We start from the raw sequence: 24,161 nt of genomic DNA, 5'->3' as shown, positions 1-24,161 counted from the left end.
ACAATCAACTGTGGTAACATGTTCATGGCCTGGGTAGTGGACCTAAGGTAAACAATCAACTGTGGTAACATGTTCATGGCCTGGGTAGTGGACCTAAGGTAAACAAACAACTGTGGTAACATGTTCATGGCCTGGGTAGTGGACCTAAGGTAAACAAACAACTGTGATAACATGTTCATGGCCTGGGTAGTGGACCTAAGGTAAACAATCAACTGTGGTAACATGTTCATGGCCTGGGTAGTGGACCTAAGGTAAACAAACAACTGTGGTAACATGTTCATGGCCTGGGTAGTGGACCTAAGGTAAACAATCAACTGTGGTTACAAGCTCATGGCCTGGGTAGTGGACCTAAGGTAAACAAACAACTGTGGTAACATGTTCATGGCCTGGGTAGTGGACCTAAGGTAAACAAACAACTGTGGTAACATGTTCATGGCCTGGGTAGTGGACCTAAGGTAAACAAACAACTGTGGTAACATGTTCATGGCCTGGGTAGTGGACCTAAGGTAAACAATCAACTGTGGTAACATGTTCATGGCCTGGGTAGTGGACCTAAGGTAAACAAACAACTGTGGTAACATGTTCATGGCCTGGGTAGTGGACCTAAGGTAAACAATCAACTGTGGTTACAAGCTCATGGCCTGGGTAGTGGACCTAAGGTAAACAAACAACTGTGGTAACATGTTCATGGCCTGGGTAGTGGACCTAAGGTAAACAATCAACTGTGGTAACATGTTCATGGCCTGGGTAGTGGACCTAAGGTAAACAACCAACTGTGGTAACATGTTCATGGCCTGGGTAGTGGACCTAAGGTAAACAATCAACTGTGGTTACAAGCTCATGGCCTGGGTAGTGGACCTAAGGTAAACAATCAACTGTGGTTACAAGCTCATGGCCTGGGTAGTGGACCTAAGGTAAACAATCAACTGTGGTTACAAGCTCATGGCCTGGGTAGTGGACCTAAGGTAAACAATCAACTGTGGTTACAAGCTCATGGCCTGGGTAGTGGACCTAAGGTAAACAATCAACTGTGGTTACAAGCTCATGGCCTGGGTAGTGGACCTAAGGTAAACAATCAACTGTGGTTACAAGCTCATGGCCTGGGTAGTGGACCTAAGGTAAACAATCAACTGTGGTTACAAGCTCATGGCCTGGGTAGTGGACCTAAGGTAAACAATCAACTGTGGTTACATGATGGCCTGGGTAGTGGACCTAAGGTAAACAATCAACTGTGGTTACATGTTGATGGCCTGGGTAGTGGACCTAAGGTAAACAATCAACTGTGGTTACATGATGGCCTGGGTAGTGGACCTAAGGTAAACAATCAACAGTGGTTACATGATGGCCTGGGTAGTGGACCTAAGGTAAACAATCAACTGTGGTTACATGATGGCCTGGGTAGTGGACCTAAGGTAAACAATCAACTGTGGTTACATGATGGCCTGGGTAGTGGACCTAAGGTAAACAATCAACAGTGGTTACATGATGGCCTGGGTAGTGGACCTAAGGTAAACAATCAACAGTGGTTACATGATGGCCTGGGTAGTGGACCTAAGGTAAACAATCAACTGTGGTTACATGATGGCCTGGGTAGTGGACCTAAGGTAAACAATCAACAGTGGTTACATGTTCATGGCCTGGGTAGTGGACCTAAGGTAAACAATCAACAGTGGTTACATGTTCATGGCCTGGGTAGTGGACCTAAGGTAAACAATCAACTGTGGTTACATGTTGATGGCCTGGGTAGTGGACCTAAGGTAAACAATCAACTGTGGTTACAAGCTCATGGCCTGGGTAGTGGACCTAAGGTAAACAATCAACTGTGGTAACATGTTCATGGCCTGGGTAGTGGACCTAAGGTAAACAATCAACTGTGGTAACATGTTCATGGCCTGGGTAGTGGACCTAAGGTAAACAATCAACTGTGGTAACATGTTCATGGCCTGGGTAGTGGACCTAAGGTAAACAATCAACTGTGGTAACATGTTCATGGCCTGGGTAGTGGACCTAAGGTAAACAATCAACTGTGGTAACATGTTCATGGCCTGGGTAGTGGACCTAAGGTAAACAATCAACTGTGGTAACATGTTCATGGCCTGGGTAGTGGACCTAAGGTAAACAATCAATTACATGTTCATGGACTGGGTAGTGGACCTAAGGTAAACAACTGTGGTAACATGTTCATGGCCTGGGTAGTGGACCTAAGGTAAACAATCAATTACATGTTCATGGACTGGGTAGTGGACCTAAGGTAAACAATCAATTACATGTTCATGGACTGGGTAGTGGACCTAAGGTAAACAACTGTGGTAACATGTTCATGGCCTGGGTAGTGGACCTAAGGTAAACAATCAATTACATGTTCATGGACTGGGTAGTGGACCTAAGGTAAACAATCAATTACATGTTCATGGACTGGGTAGTGGACCTAAGGTAAACAATCAACAGTGGTTACATGTTCATGGCCTGGGTAGTGGACCTAAGGTAAACAATCAATTACATGTTCATGGACTGGGTAGTGGACCTAAGGTAAACGACTGTGGTAACATGTTCATGGCCTGGGTAGTGGACCTAAGGTAAACAACTGTGGTAACATGTTCATGGCCTGGGTAGTGGACCTAAGGTAAACAACTGTGGTAACATGTTCATGGCCTGGGTAGTGGACCTAAGGTAAACAAACAACTGTGGTAACATGTTCATGGCCTGGGTAGTGGACCTAAGGTAAACAACTGTGGTAACATGTTCATGGCCTGGGTAGTGGACCTAAGGTAAACAACTGTGGTAACATGTTCATGGCCTGGGTAGTGGACCTAAGGTAAACAAACAACTGTGGTAACATGTTCATGGCCTGGGTAGTGGACCTAAGGTAAACAACTGTGGTAACATGTTCATGGCCTGGGTAGTGGACCTAAGGTAAACAACTGTGGTAACATGTTCATGGCCTGGGTAGTGGACCTAAGGTAAACAATCAACTGTGGTAACATGTTCATGGCCTGGGTAGTGGACCTAAGGTAAACAATCAACTGTGGTTACATGTTCATGGCCTGGGTAGTGGACCTAAGGTAAACAACTGTGGTAACATGTTCATGGCCTGGGTAGTGGACCTAAGGTAAACAATCAACTGTGGTTACATGTTCATGGCCTGGGTAGTGGACCTAAGGTAAACAACTGTGGTAACATGTTCATGGCCTGGGTAGTGGACCTAAGGTAAACAATCAACTGTGGTAACATGTTCATGGCCTGGGTAGTGGACCTAAGGTAAACAATCAACTGTGGTTACATGTTCATGGCCTGGGTAGTGGACCTAAGGTAAACAACTGTGGTAACATGTTCATGGCCTGGGTAGTGGACCTAAGGTAAACAATCAACTGTGGTAACATGTTCATGGCCTGGGTAGTGGACCTAAGGTAAACAATCAACTGTGGTAACATGTTCATGGCCTGGGTAGTGGACCTAAGGTAAACAATCAACTGTGGTAACATGTTCATGGCCTGGGTAGTGGACCTAAGGTAAACAATCAACTGTGGTAACATGTTCATGGCCTGGGTAGTGGACCTGAGGTAAACAATCAACTGTGGTAACATGTTGATGGCCTGGGTAGTGGACCTAAGGTAAACAATCAACTGTGGTTACATGTTCATGGCCTGGGTAGTGGACCTAAGGTAAACAACTGTGGTAACATGTTCATGGCCTGGGTAGTGGACCTAAGGTAAACAATCAACTGTGGTAACATGTTCATGGCCTGGGTAGTGGACCTAAGGTAAACAATCAACTGTGGTTACATGTTCATGGCCTGGGTAGTGGACCTAAGGTAAACAACTGTGGTAACATGTTCATGGCCTGGGTAGTGGACCTAAGGTAAACAATCAACTGTGGTAACATGTTCATGGCCTGGGTAGTGGACCTAAGGTAAACAATCAACTGTGGTAACATGTTCATGGCCTGGGTAGTGGACCTAAGGTAAACAATCAACTGTGGTAACATGTTCATGGCCTGGGTAGTGGACCTAAGGTAAACAATCAACTGTGGTAACATGTTCATGGCCTGGGTAGTGGACCTGAGGTAAACAATCAACTGTGGTAACATGTTCATGGCCTGGGTAGTGGACCTAAGGTAAACAATCAACTGTGGTAACATGTTCATGGCCTGGGTAGTGGACCTAAGGTAAACAATCAACTGTGGTAACATGTTCATGGCCTGGGTAGTGGACCTAAGGTAAACAATCAACTGTGGTTACATGTTCATGGCCTGGGTAGTGGACCTAAGGTAAACAATCAACTGTGGTAACATGTTCATGGCCTGGGTAGTGGACCTGAGGTAAACAATCAACTGTGGTTACATGTTCATGGCCTGGGTAGTGGACCTAAGGTAAAGGTAAACAATCAACTGTGGTAACATGTTCATGGCCTGGGTAGTGGACCTAAGGTAAAGGTAAACAATCAACTGTGGTAACATGTTCATGGCCTGGGTAGTGGACCTAAGGTAAACAATCAACTGTGGTAACATGTTCATGGCCTGGGTAGTGGACCTGAGGTAAACAATCAACTGTGGTAACATGTTCATGGCCTGGGTAGTGGACCTAAGGTAAACAATCAACTGTGGTTACATGTTCATGGCCTGGGTAGTGGACCTAAGGTAAACAACTGTGGTAACATGTTCATGGCCTGGGTAGTGGACCTAAGGTAAACAATCAACTGTGGTTACATGTTCATGGCCTGGGTAGTGGACCTAAGGTAAACAACCAACTGTGGTAACATGTTCATGGCCTGGGTAGTGGACCTAAGGTAAACAATCAACTGTGGTAACATGTTCATGGCCTGGGTAGTGGACCTAAGGTAAACAATCAACTGTGGTTACATGTTCATGGCCTGGGTAGTGGACCTAAGGTAAACAATCAACTGTGGTAACATGTTCATGGCCTGGGTAGTGGACCTAAGGTAAACAATCAACTGTGGTAACATGTTCATGGCCTGGGTAGTGGACCTAAGGTAAACAATCAACTGTGGTTACATGTTCATGGCCATTCAAGGTACTTTCTAAGATATAAGATGTCAATTCTAAAGAAATGTCATTCAGCTAGTTACTGTACTTGAAAATACTTTCTAAACTATATCATGTCACTTCTAGTGACAACATGACTTCTTTGATTTGCAAAAGTTACAATGTAAAAGAGAAAATATTAAATGCTTAGTGTCTTATTAGGGCAGCTTACAATGGAAGAAGGGCCACTGGTAGCAATAATATTCCTGTGTTGAAGGTATAAATAGCAAAAAAGACAATTACCCTGCTCCTTCTAAATAAAAAGCTCAAGAAGATATTGAGTGGTATGATCATGGCACAGCAGCCGCAGCCAACCAGGATGTTCTGCCATGACAAGTCCAGCAGACCAAACTCTCCTCGGATCTGTGGATGACCAGAGAAAATCTCATCAGGGTAAACAAGTCAGTCAGTAGATGGTCAGATGTTTTTCTCTAGGAAAAATTTAACTACCCTATAGGAAACAACCAAGTTTCACTGTTCTTTCCAATGTTGTGATCTAACTTTACCTTTGGTGGGACCTGGCTGAACCAGATGGCACTCAAACACATGTAGGACAACAGGAGAGTCAAGCAGACACTCAGCCTCTGGACTCTGGTGAAGCGACTGTGAGGTGGACATGTCCACAGGGATATCCACGTGTGGAAATCACTCAGGTACTGAGAGCTTTTCCACCAGAAGATCTGTCACGTATTTTAAAACAAACATGACCAATACTTAAACATCAGCCAGAAATTATTATTACTTATATAAAATATTGAATATACAGTTTCAGTTTTGATTACAACAAACTTTCTAATATTGTGTCCAAAATTCAAAATGCGAGCAATTTGAAAGCCAGTTGACCATGACTTACCATGCTGAAGCTGATGTTACTCCCGTCTATGACAGTGAACTCCCTCTCAACATTCCCATCATCTCTGTCTACTGCCAGCCACCTCTGACACAGAAAGTAGTAGACCTGGCCAGCACTCAGGTCTCTGACAACCACCTGACGCAGGTACCACCCAGGTGACGAGCCCGTGTTGTTGTGCCACAGCTGAATCTTATAGATCCTGCCTAGACTTGACGGTAAACTGCAGAGAAAACAGCTGCCATAACTAATCCCAAAATAAAAATTGTTTGTCAAAAAAATGTCTCTAAGAATTCTAGTTATTTTATGAACAAATGAAGTGAAAAGTTAAGATAACAAGAAAAATGTGACAAGTTGCATAGTTTCTCTACTTACGTTACAATGAATCGATCTCTAGAATTTCTTTCAAACATGGGTCGATTGTCTTCACTTATAAGCTCTCTGGTTTCAGACATGCCCTCTTCACCGTGCAAAATAATACTGATCTGTTAGAAGGATACGATTAGCTAGTCACTTAGTAAGGAAGCTATATATCTATTAATACAAGGTTTTGTAGTAAATTCTCTGGTGTTTATTCAACTATTTGAAGACTGTGGTCAATCCGTTGCTTGAATGAAATAGAACAACACAGTTTCCTGTCACTTTTAATTAGCCATTAATCATCCTCATATTTTCCCGCTTGTGCCCAAGGTAAATGAAGCAGATTAAGTAGAGTTCATCTGTTTCAAAATAATGTGCTCTGCACTATGAGCAGCATCCTTTTTTTTTTACCTAACGTGAGTTGGGTACACATCAGAGCTGTGCATTCTTCCTATTTCAATTTTTATGACTTAAATTGACAGAGGAAAATGTTTACATATTTTTGAAGCAAGTGTTTCAAAAGAAAAGTTTATAAGCAGCATTACATCAGGCTTTTCATTGTCTTTCATTTCCAGGGTAAAATTAATATTTAGAAGTGATTGACAAAACCAATTAGAAGGTCAAAACTCTTTCAAAATACCAAACAAACAACAGCCTTATGTCCCAATAAATTTAACTTTATGGCCATGAAAATCTGGCATGTGTTGGACAGCTGAAGAGATGAGACCCACCTTAGATGTAGTCCCAGCACCATGACTGAAGCCTGTCTCCATGATGACTTCATATTTCTGCTGGTGGGAGAGGGAGTTATCCCGCAGAAAAACACAGGTTCCTTTCTTAGCATCATGGACGTCTGCTGGCCTTAGCACCACAGCAAGAGACAGGTACACAGCCAGTAGCACACCAAGCAGGATGATCACTACTGGGTTTTCATGGGGGCTTGAAATAAAATCTTTCTTTAGCTCTACTGTCAATTTTATCTTTGAATACTGATGCACCAAATAAATTAACTTAAACATTTCAGAACATGTCAATAATTACCTGAAAAATTCCTCCACACTTATAAAGGAGAGGTCATTTGGGATCAATTCAAAGTAGCCTCCAAATGTAGTCAAGTGGTTACATCTTGATCAAAGAAAGAAAGAAAAAGTTTTTAACTGGACCAATCAGTGGTTTGATGTGGGTGCATCCAACTATGGCAGGTCTATGTGCATCTAGCAATAATGGCACATCACTCAATTCTGGATCATACTGACCACACTATCCCTTCAATTCTGGCTCACACTGACCACACTATCCCTTCTTATGACAAGTTCAAAGAAAGAGATCAACTCTACTTGATCTACCCCAAGTGATTAGAACAGACCTGCAATGTAGAGCCTCTACACTGGAGGAGGGCAGAACCTGGCAGCCACTACTGCTCCACAAAGAAAGAGATCAACTCTACTTGATCTACCCCAAGTGATGAGAACAGACCTGCAATGTAGAGCCTCTACACTGGAGGAGGGCAGGACCTGGCAGCCACTACTGCTCCACAAAGAAAGAGATCAACTCTACTTGATCTAGCCCATGGGTAAGTGATGAGAACAGACCTGCAATGTAGAGCCTCTACACTGGAGGAGGGCAGGACCTGGCAACCACTACTGCTCCACTTGTTGGACGCATGCTTCCAGTACACACACGTCCCCAGCCACGTACTCAGTGTGTACAGGCGACCTTTGACCTCATTGCTGCGTCTTCTGCCAGAGTTAAAGGAGGCTTCAACAAGGCTTATGTAATAATGCTGACTACCTAAAGAGAGAAACAAAATAATAAGATGGCATTAGTTTTTGTCTATTATAAAATGCAATGATGATTCTAAATTATATCAATTTACATGCTTTCATGAGCTTTAAGATTGTCCTTTACAAGTTTACTTTTGTCTGTCACCTTAACATAACATTACATCATATGATGAATTTGGGAAAATATTTTCATAATACTGCCATATGGATTATGAGCTAAAATATTTTAAACATACCATCAAATGGACCAGTGAATAAAATATTTTAAATGGTCCATCCGATAAAAATATTTTAAACAAACTTCAAATGATCTATGGGATAAAATATTTTAAACATACTGTCAAATGGTCCATAGGATAAAAATATTTTAATCATACCATCATATGGTCCATGGGATAAAAATATTTTAATCTCTTGCGTATCAGGCTCATATTGTTTCTTGAAGACATAATTTTTCAAATTGTGAGGTGGACTCAAAGAACTGTAGTGAGAGAAACCAGAAATAAAATATCACAACATATTTTCAGTTAACATCTACACAACACAAAATTCAATGTGTCAAAATAAAAGTTGAAAGAAGGACAAAATATTTTAAATATTTGAAAATGAAGTCTTTGATATCAATATTTAAAATGCTTTATGAAACAAATGCATATTTTTTATTGAACTAGTTAAGGCTTATGGACTAGAGAGTGTCCTGATTTCTACCAGTGTGTTGATACTTCTGGGTCACCTCTACGGCATGTAATGTAATTACATTCAATATTGTTTCAGTAGGCTGACACATAAATCAATAGCAGCACGCACACACACACACAAACACACACGCATACACACACTCAATAAATACGGAGGAGTACAGTCAGTGGGTATTTGAATTTCAGATAAAGACTTGAGGACTTTATATCAGATAATACAGCTGCACAGATGTCTTACAAATCTAGACCTAGTATAGCTAACATGTTGCTATGATCAGTTAGAGCTAAAACCTTGTAGATGAAATGCACATTGAACCTTAGACATTACAGATTTCTTGTGGTTATACTAAGTGAAAGCTAATTGGATCCATGAATACACCTGTAACTTTGCTGTAGTTACACCCAGTGAATACACCTGAAACTTTGTTGTAGTTACACCCAGTGAATACACCTGAAACTTTGTTGTAGTTACACCCAGTGAATACACCTGAAACTTTGTTGTAGTTACACCCAGTGAATACACCTGAAACTTTGTTGTAGTTACACCCAGTGAATACACCTGAAACTTTGTTGTAGTTACACCCAGTGAATACACCTGAAACTTTGTTGTAGTTACACCCAGTGAATACACCTGAAACTTTGTTGTAGTTACACCCAGTGAATACACCTGAAACTTTGTTGTAGTTACACCCAGTGAATACACCTGAAACTTTGTTGTAGTTACACCCAGTGAATACACCTGAAACTTTGTTGTAGTTACACCCAGTGAATACACCTGAAACTTTGCTCACCTTGTTTGGCCAGGCTTGAGACAAAATTTCAGGCACACCCACCAGGTGCTGTTGCCATTGTTGAGTGTTCAATAACTTGAGCCACAGGTAAAGCAATTAAGATAGTGGAAAACAAGAATATCACAGGTATAAACAATGATCTGAAGGCAATAGAATCAAGCCTTGTTCCAAATACAAGCAATAAACAGAAGCAGTGTTTGTAAACTGTTAAAGAGAAGAGCTTGCTAGCAAGACAAATTCCACAAATGGATGTGATGATGTAAAGAACACATACCCTAGAGAATGGAAGGAGAAAAACAAATGTCACAAGGAGGATAACTAATGATCACACCAGTACGGTGGACAAGGGCAATATAAATTCTATCCAATAGTCAGAGACAGACACATTTTACACAGACACATTCTCCACAGACACATTCTACACCAACACATTCTACACAGACACATTCTACACCAACACGTTCTCCACAGACACATTCTCCACAGACACATTCTACACAGACACATTCTCCACAGACACATTCTACACAGACACATTCTCCACAGACACATTCTCCACAGACACATTCTCCACAGACACATTCTACACAGACACATTCTACACAGACACATTCTACACAGACACATTCTCCACAGACACATTCTACACCAACACATTCTACACAGACACATTCTACACAGACACATTCTCCACAGACACATTCTACACAGACACATTCTACACAGACAGATTCTACACAGACACATTCTCCACAGACACATTCTACACAGACACATTCTCCACAGACACATTCTACACAGACAGATTCTACACAGACACATTCTACACAGACACATTCTACACAGACACATTCTACACAGACACATTCTACACAGACACATTCTACACAGACACATTCTACACGGACACATTCTACACAGACACATTCTCCACAGACACATGCTACACAGACAACAAAATGACTATTTAGACAAGGACAAAATAAACGGTTCTAGATACAGATAACAAAAGAACTATTAATCAGAAAGACAAACAAAGAATGGGATCACAGTGACATTAACAATCCCCCAAAGCAAGCAATAAATTATACATTAGATGAATTGAACCAACATAGTGAAAAAAACTCTTGAGGCATCTAGAGATCAATAGTGTCCGTCTACTGGTGACTGGAATAAGCTCACAAAATTTCGTGTCTACTTTAGCAGGCCACCTTGTGTTGACTATCTTTAGTCCATGAATATTTTAGCCCCATTTATAACATTCATGTACGAAGTTTAATTTCTTCTAATATTTGTTACACACAGTTCTCCTAAACTAAGGCCACTTATTTTATTAAGATGTAACTGAACTACAGCCAGACAAAGAATTTCACTGATATTTATTTTATATATCAGTGATACTATCATTTGAAACTAACTGCTCGATTATATTAAATTAAAACCAATCTCAAATCATTAATACTACAAAGTTTCTCATTTTTTAATACCTTTTTCAGCCATAAATTGTGCCGTATTTTTTCAAACTTAAAGGTAAAATTCCTGTATAAATGATGTAAGGCCCTAGTATAGAGCAGCAAAAGAGCACCATTGTTTTATTTCTCTTGAAACCAATGTATCAATGTCAGGACAAACAGAACTATGCCATTAGCAGTGGGTGCTACACCCTTCAGCCTCTGGTGATTGGCTCAACATGCTCTTCTTTTTTAAATGATTAGAAACTCTTCATGGAAAATCTATCAAGTCATGTGGCTATTTAACAAAGAAGCCAGGACTGAGTTGGGAGCATTACAGATATGTCAGTGATAAGTAAATCATTAGATGTAACTACTGTTTTCTAAAGTTTAGTTACTATAAGTTCTTCTAACTGAATAATAAATAGGAATGTATGTACAAAAGTGAGAGAGAAGAAGTAAATAAAATGTCATGAAATAGAACTGACCTTATGATGACCATGATGGGAAAAGACCTGCCTTCAGCCACAGGCTCCAGCTGTATATGAACATGTAAGTAATTGGCAGGTACTCCTAGGCCATCTTCCCCACTAATGTCATAATAATATTTGGGGAGACTTGCATTCACCTGATGGATATTCATTGTGGCTTTGTCCAGGTAGTGCTGAGTTGATGTATTCTGAGAAAACATTGCCATGTGTCAGATGGGGGCTCATTAGCTTGATTGTAAGAACATGCCTCTCAAGTTGAAGGGTTATAAAAACACAAATGCAATACATACTTTGAATGAAATTATAGTAACAAGAGAAAGTCAAAGAATGTCTTTTTTACATGCTTACAGTAATGACACTGGGTTTTCTAGGTATGATAATATGAATCATGTCATCAGCAGGCAACTCTTGAACATGAACCAGCCCATCACCAAAGCAATTGTAGATGTCCAGTGTGGCGAGTTCTGATTGGATCTGTCAAAGGCCAAATGGATTGTTTATTTTGGTCACCATTTATAAAAAAAAAACAAATTTCATTAAATTAATAACATGTTTAAAGTAAATAAAGAATAACTATTTTTAAAGAATACAATTTCCAAGTATTAAAGTAATTCTTGTATTAAATTAGTAAATGAAAAGAAAGCCCAGCCTGACATACAGAGGGATGAGGGACCTACCAAGGGAAATCAATACAAATTGTGTTAATGTATATGGATCAATTCACACCATCAGCTAGTCAGAAGGACCTAATCAATACTGCTGTTCTTTTCCAGTGATTAAAAAGCTTAATTAGGCTCACATTTATTTCTCAGCCTCAGTCACTTTTACTCTACTTTTATATTCCAAAAGAAAACAATTAGTTTAGAAAACAATAAGAATCAGTTATCTCTTCATAAAATGTGTTGAAAATGCACAAGGTAAATACACCTGAAACTTTGCTCACCTTACAAATAATAGGCCTGAGTCAAGGCTTAAGGCACATCCACCTCGTGCTACCATCTTGAGATGTGAGAAACCTCACTTTACCACAGCTTCAAGCAGCACATTCAATTCTTATTCAATAAGGAAATGACCTTTTGCCCACATTTTTCTTATGCATCCATACAACACAACACACATACAGTTAGTTTTAATATGGGAAGCTCCATTTAAATTACCACTGGTCTACATTGAATCAACTTCTAATGGTGTATATGTACTAGGTGTATATCACACAATGTAGCACATACGTACTTATCAGATGTGTATCAACTTAATGTAGCTTATACATACATACCAGATGTGTATAGTACCTACAGTAACACATACATACATACCAGATGTGTATAGAACCTACAGTAACACATACATACATACCAGGTGTCTATAGAACCTACAGTAACACATACATACATACCAGATGTGTATAGAACCTACAGTAACACATAAATACATACATACCAGATGTGTATAGAACCTACAGTAACACATACATACATACCAGATGTGTATAGAACCTACAGTAACACATACATACATACCAGATGTGCATAGAACCTACAGTAACACATACATACATACCAGGTGTCTATAGAATCTACAGTAACACATACATACATACCAGATGTGTATAGAACCTACAGTAACACATACATACATACCAGATGTGCATAGAACCTACAGTAGCACATACCAGATGTGTATAGAACCTACAGTAACACATACATACATACCAGGTGTGTACTTACCATGTCTGTCTTGTTAGACAGGACAGCAAATGGGTTGATAGAGAAGGACATAGTCCTAGCCTGGAAACACAATCCATTGTGAAGATAGTCAGAGCCAGTGAGGCTCCTGCTGACAACAGCACCACTGATGTTGGCAGCCACAGTATCCTCAGCACTGCTCTTTGATAAGAAAACTCCTAGGCTACTTGGCAGCCGGAACACAACACCGTTCATCTCCAAGGGTGTAGGCTCACCCAGGGTGTAGTGTGAGGCATTTAAAGATAAAAACTTATCTTTTAGAAACAATGATTTCTCACCTATTGAGTGGTACTGAAGCTCTAGCTGGAAAAAATATTACAACAATAATTGATCTTTACAAAAATAAAACAGTCAAACATGGAAAAAATAATGAAGCTTGTTGTTTTTTTTTTTATTTATTGAAGGTATAGTATCAATTAAAATATATTTTAATAGCATTTACCTTTTTTTTAAAAAAAAAAATTTTAAAAATTAAAAACAAATGAATACACTATTAGAGTATTTTAAGGAATGCCGTAAATAAACTCTAATGATAAAGAGTTTTTAAGTTTCAAGTGAGAGAGAGATAAAAAAGTAATGCTCTCAAAGACCTGTCATCAAATCTCAAGTCCTTTAGGATAAAATCCTATTAAGTTGCCCCCAAATGTGATGGGGGATGATACAATCTAATAAAAAGGGACAAGAAAAGACATAAAGCAGAGACAGGCACGCGGCAATCAATCATGAGCACCATCAGCACTGTATTCTGAGCATGGCCACAGGACCGTTGTGAGCTGGCCAGGGATTTGGTGCCAGTGAAAGCAGGGCCAGCTCCCAGACAGGGGAGCAAACCCAGGAATCAATGAACACAACCCATAGTTTTTGACATGAAGACATGTTCCCCCTGTTTGCCTACTCACTGTTTAGATTCATATTACCTCTCTCTCAGAGAAGGGGAGGGGAGGGAAACCAAGAGAATATGGATCCAGTTGTGGCTTGTGAATGGAAATAGAGATCGGGACCTCACGAAAGTTATTATTTTGGAAATGAGTAAAGAAGATTTAGCACATAATACTTCTCAGCATTATTACATTGATAATGGTGGAGGGGCACATTAAACAATGCCAGGAGATTAATAGACAAGAGGGGAGATCTAATCAATTACACACAATTTAGACTCCAGGGAATTGGTGAGAGGGAGAGGGGGACGGGGTGGAGGAGAGAAGAATGGTGAACTGTTGAGTGAACTTAGTAACAGCTTGAGATACAAGACCTTCCACCATAGAAACCACTAGAAGCATTTATAAATGCTAGGTTTTACTGGATAATATTGGTCATTAACATTCTCTAATCTGTTTTATAATGACTTATTCAAACACACTAATGATTGATTCAAATGAACTAACCTGTATGAAATTATTGAGCACATCAAGTGTATCAGTGATGATGCTCTTGTAGATGTGTATTTTGTTCTGGACAAACAGTGTGTGGTTAGAGGAGACAGCTGTGAGGATATTGGACACTAGTTTCATTCCTAAGTTGAGGATCTCTGGGTGCAGCCCCCTTGTGTAGCCACTAACATTATTGACAGCCATCAGTACTTCAGTCTCCACATTGATATCTTTCAGCAGTATTGAAGCTATCAGCACTGATTTGGCATTCAACTGAAATAACAAATCATACAAAACTATTTAACATTGATATCTTTCAGCAGTATTGAAGCTATCAGCACTGATTTGGCATTCAGCTGAAATAACAAATCATACAAAACTATTTAACATTGATATCTTTCAGCAGTATTGAAGCTATCAGCACTGATTTGGCATTCAGCTGAAATAACAGATGACACAAAACTATTCAAACCCTAGGAAATAAATTTGATACCTCAAATAGAATTTCTAGTTAAAAAAAGATAGGGTGTTCAAAACGGAAGTTAGGTAGTTATTTATTCTTTGTTAGGCCTTCTTGACATGTATTAATAAATAAACAAGACGAAATAATATAAAATGATAAATAGCTAAAGAACAATAGCAAAAACTCAGTGTACAAACTAAAACCCATACAAGAAAATCACGGCTGTAGTATTTAGTAAACTTAAACACTATCATTTTCCTCCACCATTTTGGTGCTCTGCTCAGATGTATAGCTATTGATTTTCTATTAGCTGTAGAGCTGGGGTTAGCCATACTCATCATTTATGTGTCAATGTGCCAATGGCTTGAAATAAATCAGGACAAAATAAAGGTTAACGTACTGTGGGCTTTCATCACATAGGTCTACTACTTGACACAACTACAACACACCATCAACCAGCAGCTAATTCAGCAATAGGGAAGAGAGTATCCAACACCACACATAACCTACTCTACCTAACAACCAACACAAGCAAGGACATCATCAAACCTTCAAAGTTGATGAGACTTTCAAACAATATAGTTAAGCAGAAAATAAAACCCTAAAGCCAACAAGGAAAATCAATAGTAGAATTAAGTTATGACTTTGGGCTTCAGAGCTGGGGAGTGCTGCTGTTAAATAATATATCTGACAGCCAGCAACAGCTGATCAACTGGCTACCCTCACTTATTACATTAGCTTTTCTACATACAAAAAAAAAAAAAATTTATATTTAAAACTATAACAAAATATGTTCTGTGTGTAATCTTTACACTTTTATTATAGTAGATTGTACACACTATAGGTAGTATATATATATATATGTATATGTATATATATATATATATATATATATATATATATATATATATATATATATATATATATATATATATATATGTATATATATATATACACACACACACACACACATTAAATGTGATTTTAATTTAATAGTTTTTAATTTTAAACTACTTAATAATAATTTTGGAATGGCCGCCTGAAGTGTAAAATAATCTATCAACAACACCCAGGGAAAAATACTTTATGCCTGTTGGTTTATTGCTTTGTTTTTTTGTTTTTGGCAACTTTTAAATTTTGTACTGATATTTATAAAAGTATAGTCATGTAGGAAGTACACCTTTTGTATTGATATTTATAATAGTATAGTAGGAAGTAGAAATGTGTTTTGGTAGTTTCCCATATGTGACAACTACACAATTTGCACCCACTCCCACCCTGTCCACAAATTTTGGCATAAAACTAGAGACCCAAAAATGACACCCCAAAACCCCACCCTTGCACCAGTTTGGTAAAAATTCAGAAAATGTCTTTGCTAAGTTTATTTCTTATGCCCATCTCTACCAGACTAACCCCCTTTCCTTATACTTCAACACAGTGTTAAGACGTCATTGATGTATGAGGAACCAAAATATGTAAATCTGTTTTGTAATGCTTTAAATTTGTAAAAAGCCAGTTGAGATGTTATTTCTGAAAGAAGCATGTCGTAATTAAAAGGAATCCAGGAAATGTATCTGTGCTATCAAATGATTTAGATCGAGGCAACAGTAATCTCACTTAGACGAGCTTAAGAAGATTCCTCTAAGACAGCAATATGTCGACAGCCGGCCGCTCCACACGATTCACTTGATGAGGGTGATTTACTTGAGCGCTGGATAAATCGATTGGACAAGAAGCCTCCATCAACTGTGTCAGTCGGATGATCAGGCGGCTTTTTAATGGCCTAAGTGAACGATAGGCCAAACAAATCACGCGCTGACCACCTCGCCGGATGACAAGAATTTACCCATTTATTTCAAACGATTGTCTCTCTGCTCTTTATCAACGTCGTTTCAAACACCGCTGTACGCTGACAGCCTCGGGGCTAGACTTTCGCGGGATGGTGGAGGGAAACACTGGAGACGTTTAAAGCCTTGATTAGAACTACCCCAATCAGTCATTGTGTAACGGTCCAGTTACTGGCTACACGTCACAATAATACCGCGTAAAATCTAAACGTAACACTTAGAGAAGGGCTAGAAGAAAATTCAATCAGATTAGACGGCAACAATGCTTAGGTACAACAGCAGGTACTAACATGGTATCAGCTATACAGCCACTGACGTACAACAGCAGGTACTAACATGGTATCAGCTATACAGCCACTGACGTACAACAGCAGGTACTAACATGGTATCAGCTATACAGCCACTGACGTACAACAGCAGGTACTAACATGGTATCAGCTATACAGCCACTGACGTACAACAGCAGGTACTAACATGGTATCAGCTATACAGCCACTGACGTACAATAGCAGGTACTAACATGGTATCAGCTATACAGCCACTGACGTACAACAGCAGGTACTAACATGGTATCAGCTATACAGCCACTGACGTACAACAGCAGGTACTAACATGGTATCAGCTATACAGCCACTGACGTACAACAGCAGGTACTAACATGGTATCAGCTATACAGCCACTGACGTACAACAGCAGGTACTAACATGGTATCAGCTATACAGCCACTGACGTACAACAGCAGGTACTAACATGGTATCAGCTATACAGCCACTGACGTACAACAGCAGGTACTAACATGGTATCAGCTATACAGCCACTGACGTACAACAGCAGGTACTAACATGGTATCAGCTATACAGCCACTGACGTACAATAGCAGGTACTAACATGGTATCAGCTATACAGCCACTGACGTACAACAGCAGGTACTAACATGGTATCAGCTATACAGCCACTGACGTACAACAGCAGGTACTAACATGGTATCAGCTATACAGCCACTGACGTACAACAGCAGGTACTAACATGGTATCAGCTATACAGCCACTGACGTACAATAGCAGGTACTAACATGGTATCAGCTATACAGCCACTGACGTACAACAGCAGGTACTAACATGGTATCAGCTATACAGCCACTGACGTACAACAGCAGGTACTAACATGGTATCAGCTATACAGCCACTGACGTACAATAGCAGGTACTAACATGGTATCAGCTATACAGCCACTGACGTACAACAGCAGGTACTAACATGGTATCAGCTATACAGCCACTGACGTACAACAGCAGGTACTAACATGGTATCAGCTATACAGCCACTGACGTACAATAGCAGGTACTAACATGGTATCAGCTATACAGCCACTGACGTACAACAGCAGGTACTAACATGGTATCAGCTATACAGCCACTAACTTATGGTTCGGATGGCTAGAACAAGATGGAAACCAATCAATCATTGATGGTCAACAGGATGAAAACAGGTTTAATTACCTTCATCACTTGAATTATTCACAGCGTGACTACAAACTCATTTTTTTTTCTCGCGCGGAAATGGACCACTCTATGCTAAAAGCTTTCACAGTGCAGCCAGATCAGTCTTTCTATACCAGTGGCAGCATGCCAGCATGTAACCACGCTAGGGCCAGCATGTAACCACGCTAGGGCTAGCATGTAACCACGCTAGTAACAACAGCATGTAATCACGCTAGGACCAGCATGTTGTAACCACGCTAGGACCAGCATGTAACCACGCTAGGAACAGCACGTAACCACGCTAGGAACAGCACGTAACCACGCTAGGGCCAGCATGTAGCCACGCTAGGACCAGCATGTAACCACGCTAGGAACAGCATGTTGTAACCACGCTAGGGCCAGCATGTAGCCACGCTAGGGCCAGCATGTTGTAACCACGCTAGGAACAGCATGTAGCCACGCTAGGGCCAGCATGTTGTAACCACGCTAGGAACAGCATGTTGTAACCACGCTAGGACAAGCATGTTGTAACCACGCTAGTGACAGCAGTACTAAATTTTGGAGCACCGCTAATATCATCATGACTAAATTTTGGAACACCGCTAATATCATCATGACTAAATTTTGGAACACCGCTAATATTCAAAGAGCTAAGACAACATAAACGTCCCAGACAGTATTCTCAAAGAGGGGAACATTAGCGTTTCTGTCATGAAGGAGAAATTCCTGTAATCCACCAAGTTTCAAGCTCCCCGCATTACAGATGTAACGGTGCATAGCAGCGATGGATCTGCTAACAAAAAATGAGAGGCTTAGTACCCAGACAATTCTGTTTGATACAAGCCCCGCTGCTGAGCTCAACAACAAGCAAACAAGCATTCACAAATTGTTAGCGTATGCTCTCAGATATCAATGGCGCTCAACTCTGTTTCATGTAAACAGGATGGTCAATAAGAAGATTCTACACATCAATTTTAAAGTATGGAATAGAAATATTGATTGCAATGAAACTGAAACGTGATAAATATCCAAACTTGTGAGAGTTCAAACGATATCGGTGCTCTATCTTGAAGTGTGGGGAGTAAGTACCCTTTAAGCGTGGGGAGTGAGTACCCTTCAAAGTTTGGTACAGCTCATTACGTACTGCAGCAACCCAGTGGTGAGTAGATGTCAGACCTGGCCTACACACAGTTGACGTGTGCAGGAAGCGTGCAAAGATTGCACCGGGCCAGTTGCAATATTTCCTCCATATCCGATATCAATCTATAATGCATGGGGATTCCGGGGGATACATTTCAACGGGGTGGACACACCACATTTTAATACACTATTAGAGGCGTGGAACATCACATTTTGATACACTATTAGAGGCGTGGAACATCACATTTTGATACACTATTAGAGGCGTGGAACATCACATTTTGATACACTATTAGAGGCGTGGAACATCACATTTTGATACACTATTAGAGGCGTGGAACATCACATTTTGATACGCTATTAGAGGCGTGGAACATCACATTTTGATAAACTATTAGAGGCGTGGAACATCACATTTTATCAACTATGAGAGGCGTGGATCATCACATTTTGATACACTATTAGAGGCGTGGACATCACATTTTATCAACTATGAGAGGCGTGGATCATCACATTTTATCAACTATGAGAGGCGTGGACATCACATTTTATCAACTATGAGAAGCGTGGAACATCACATTTTGATAAACTATTAGAGGCGTGGACATCACATTTTATCAACTATGAGAGGCGTGGACATCACATTTTATCAACTATGAGAGGCGTGGACCACAACACACAGTTTTTAACTAGATAACTACAGCTCGTTCAACAGCTAACGATTATTTCACTATGCGAGTTACAAAGTGCTCATTTAACACTAGTGATAGCTCATGTCTTTTGACTATTAGTCACTACTTGGTTATCGATTATGAAGGGTTACCCATGAAAGTTTGTCAAGCGATTTAAATCAAATAATTACGCATATGGCTCATTTAAACATTCTAACTCCGTTGTAACTTAGCTATTTTGAATGAAACTATCAAACTAATAGCAATCAAAATCGAGGTACAAGACACATAGCAACACCACTGGAAACAGTAAGGCTCGTATTCATTAATTAGGCAAACGTGATTGGATCAACTGAAACACACTCGATGATTTGGCCATAACGCATACGTGCCGATAAGCCATTGGCAAAGGGTGGGGAGTGTGTTGGACTGAAGCGGGGAAAGTGTCGATGAAGGTAATCAATGAGAGGATTATCAGCGGTTCTAAAATTGTTACACCCCGACCATTGTGAAGGTAATCAATGAGAGGATTATCAGCGGTTCTAAAATTGTTACACCCCGACCATTGCCGCTGGAACATACCGGCGTACAATTGGTGAACACAGCAGCGTACAGTTGGTGAACACAGCAGCGTACAGTTGGTGAACACAGCAGCGTACAGTTGGTGAACACAGCAGCGTACAGTTGGTGAACACAGCAGCGTACAGTTGGTGAACATGCCAGCGTACAGTTGGTGAACACGCAAGCGTACAATTGGTGAACACTCAGGCGTAGAATTGGTGAAACCACCTGAGTACAATTGGTGAACACAGCAGCGTACAATTGGTGAACACACCAGCGAATAATTGTTGCTTTAAACACAAAATATTGAACCCATCACAAATCACTCAACACGATTCTTTCTCTTGTTATATGGGGGACACATGAAAACTAGTCATTTATCTCAAACTATTTTTCCTCCAACTACCCCCCCCCCCCTCCTCCCTTTCCCGCCCGACCAATCTACACACCCCGCCCGACCAATCTACCCCCCCCCGACCAATCTACCCCCCCCCCCGCCCGACCAATCTACCCCCCGACCAATCTACCCCCCCCCCCCCCGCCCGACCAATCTACCCCCCGACCAATCTACCCCCCCCCCCCCCCCCCGACCAATCTACACACCGCGCCCGACCAATCTACACCCCCCCCGACCAATCTACACACTAGTTTAACGCGCGGTCACGCGATCAACGATGCAAAGGCAAGACCTCATTAACTAATGAATCATTCACTTATCGGTTTCAAAAGTTCGGGGAAACTCAAGTGAAATATCTAATGTAAATATGACACGAAGAAAGGAAGTTTTTAATAAACAGCAAGCAAACATAAATCACGAGCTCTGGGGGTTTCTAATATAGTTAGCAAAGTATTTAAACTCGGGACCGATAAAACGCTGGAGAAACACGAGTTAGACGACAAGTAAACAGGCGATATATCCTTGAGCACAGGGAGTACTACTGAAATAGATTGCGCCTAGCCGGGAATGACTAATGTAATTGAATTTATGCCCATCAATACTCATCAATGGCTGCTTCTGTATTTTTTTGGTTCATCTTTTGAACATGTTGAAAGTTTGACGTGGCTGCCCCAATCATTGAGTGTCATGGACAGCGGGAACGGGCGATTGAGCACGCACACATTGTTGGTCGTGCAATCATCCTAATTATGTTAGTTCTCTGAAGGCAGGCCTATCACCCTCTGGAGGGCTGACGCCACACTAGCTAGTCTAATATCATTAATGTTGCATGAGGCCCAGCCATTTGGAAGGCAGCTCCGGTCATCAGCTCTCCGCTAATGCGGCGAGGTATGCGTCCAGAGTAGAAACTGTTGCTGCTGCTTTTCTGGTCAATAGTCACAGGCTTTGTATAAGGTGGTCAAGCCAGTTAATATCAGGTGAATCTATACCGTATAAGTCTATACCAGGTGAATCTATACCATATAAGTCTATATCAGGTGAATCTATACCGTATAAGTCTATATCAGGTGAATCTATACCGTATAAGTCTATACCAGGTGAATCTATACCGTATCAGTCTATACCAGGTGAATCTATACCGTATAAGTCTATATCAGGTGAATCTATACCATATCAGTCTATAGCAGGTGAATCTATACCGTATAAGTCTATATCAGGTGAATCTATACCGTATAAGTCTATATCAGGTGAATCTATACCGTATAAGTCTATATCAGGTGAATCTATACCGTATAAGTCTATATCAGGTGAATCTATACCGTATAAGTCTATACCAGGTGAATCTATACCCTGTAAGTCTATTACAGGTGAATCAGTGTCAGTCGGACTTGCAGTTTGTATCAGGTTGGTTTGTACCAAGTGGTCAGGTGGTTTTGGTTCCCTGGTCAAATATGACCCCGACAAAATGTGATGTGACTGACCAGAAAGTTTGACATACGAATCTAAAAACATGTCGACACCAAGAACACACAGCAACAAGAGAAACAAGAGAACTTGTCTACAATCTGCCAGGTCAGTGTTTGATGGCTGACATAGTCACTAGGAGCAAGGTACACACAAACTAATGATCTCATGTACGTAGTTGACGGTAGTTAAACAATGCAGGGAATAGGTGGATTAGGCTGGATGGAAGTCTAGCTAAGTACACCACAGTAAAGGTCGGCAATGTTTGGCCGGGGACTACAAGACAAATAATAAAAATAACAGGTACCTTTTCACATGGAGGTACAATTACTTTTAGCAAACGTTCGACAGTAGTAGCAAGTGGAAGAATCAGGAGAGTACAGAAACAACGTCACACATGCATTCCGTTACAATTTCAATTTAACCAGTGTTTAAAATGCGAAAGAATAAGAAAGAAAAGTAATTAAAAAGTAATAGGAAAGAGAAAGAATTTAAATTTAAAAAAATTTAAAACAGAAAAAGGTGAAGAAAAAAAAAACAACAACAAAAAACACCAGACAACTTACCTGATGTGGAAGATGTGTGGCTTCAATAAGACATTTTAAAGCATTAATGATTTCCACCTGTTAAACAAGAAAAAAAATGGAAAATACAATAGGCCTAGCAATTAATGACGGTATTTATTTTCCTTCTTAAAACTAATATGAGAACTAAGTGCAGAATGTATATGTATATGTATGTATGTATATATACATATACATATATATATATATATATATATATATATATATATATATATATATATATACATATATATATATTGATATATATATATACATATATATATATTGATATATATATATACATATATACATATACATATATATATATACATATATATATATACATATATATATATATATACATATATATATATATATATATATATATATGTATATATATATATATATATGTATATATATATATTTGTAAATATATATATACATATATATATATATATATATATATATATATATATATATATATATATATATATATATATATATATATATATATATATATTGCTCCATGATAACCTTAAAGTGTGAAGTGTTAATTTTGTTTGATGGTAGCATTAAAATGTGAAGAGTTAATTTTGTTTGATGATAGCATTTGTGAAAAAAAAATTCTATATCGAAACAAAAGTTCTACGAGATTAATGTCAGCCAAGTGGGGGACAAATGAAAGAAATGAAATCAATATACTAGAGAAATTATTCATTTATGCTGGCTATTGCTTCGCGCTTGAAAAGAAATTATTTTTAAACGATAGAACATTAAATGTACAATTTGTCAGACTTGAGAGATAGCATGTGTCTTTTTTTTTTTAAATGCACAACTGAATTTCTGTTTACAAGTTTGAGTTTACTATTCTAAATGCTCCGTTTTGAGTTCACTTTGTTTTTGTCACTTTTGCTGTCCTCCAGCTTTTAAATGTGCCCCTTTGAATCCACGTTTACCCTATTTAATCCTATGGTTGTTAAAAACCGTGGAAAAGA

The 24,161-nt window shown here is 39.6% G+C and overlaps 1 protein-coding gene across 3 annotated transcripts in view; it reads right to left on the bottom strand.

Moving 5' to 3' along the window:
• Positions 1–24,161, bottom strand: part of LOC131937260 (polycystin-1-like protein 1) — a 94,467-nt gene that overhangs the window by 20,941 nt on the left and 49,365 nt on the right. For all 3 annotated transcript variants that reach the window (XM_059294546.1, XM_059294548.1, XM_059294547.1), the window contains exons 17-29: positions 23,170–23,226; positions 14,596–14,853; positions 13,193–13,513; positions 11,814–11,939; positions 11,463–11,653; positions 8,412–8,515; positions 7,843–8,041; positions 7,292–7,375; positions 6,982–7,189; positions 6,266–6,375; positions 5,894–6,113; positions 5,547–5,720; positions 5,284–5,403 (exon numbers count right to left, since the gene is read on the bottom strand). In XM_059294546.1, the coding sequence (XP_059150529.1) occupies positions 5,284–5,403; positions 5,547–5,720; positions 5,894–6,113; positions 6,266–6,375; positions 6,982–7,189; positions 7,292–7,375; positions 7,843–8,041; positions 8,412–8,515; positions 11,463–11,653; positions 11,814–11,939; positions 13,193–13,513; positions 14,596–14,853; positions 23,170–23,226 (2,172 nt within the window). The remainder of the gene's footprint in view (positions 1–5,283; positions 5,404–5,546; positions 5,721–5,893; positions 6,114–6,265; positions 6,376–6,981; positions 7,190–7,291; positions 7,376–7,842; positions 8,042–8,411; positions 8,516–11,462; positions 11,654–11,813; positions 11,940–13,192; positions 13,514–14,595; positions 14,854–23,169; positions 23,227–24,161) is intronic.

Source organism: Physella acuta, unplaced genomic scaffold, assembly GCF_028476545.2.
Source record: "Physella acuta isolate Inbredline_101_S28 unplaced genomic scaffold, ASM2847654v3 ptg000205l, whole genome shotgun sequence".
Lineage (NCBI taxonomy): Eukaryota > Metazoa > Mollusca > Gastropoda > Physidae > Physella > Physella acuta.
The sequence above is the reverse complement of the archived record's forward strand: the minus strand, read 5'-3'. Positions and strand labels throughout refer to the sequence as shown.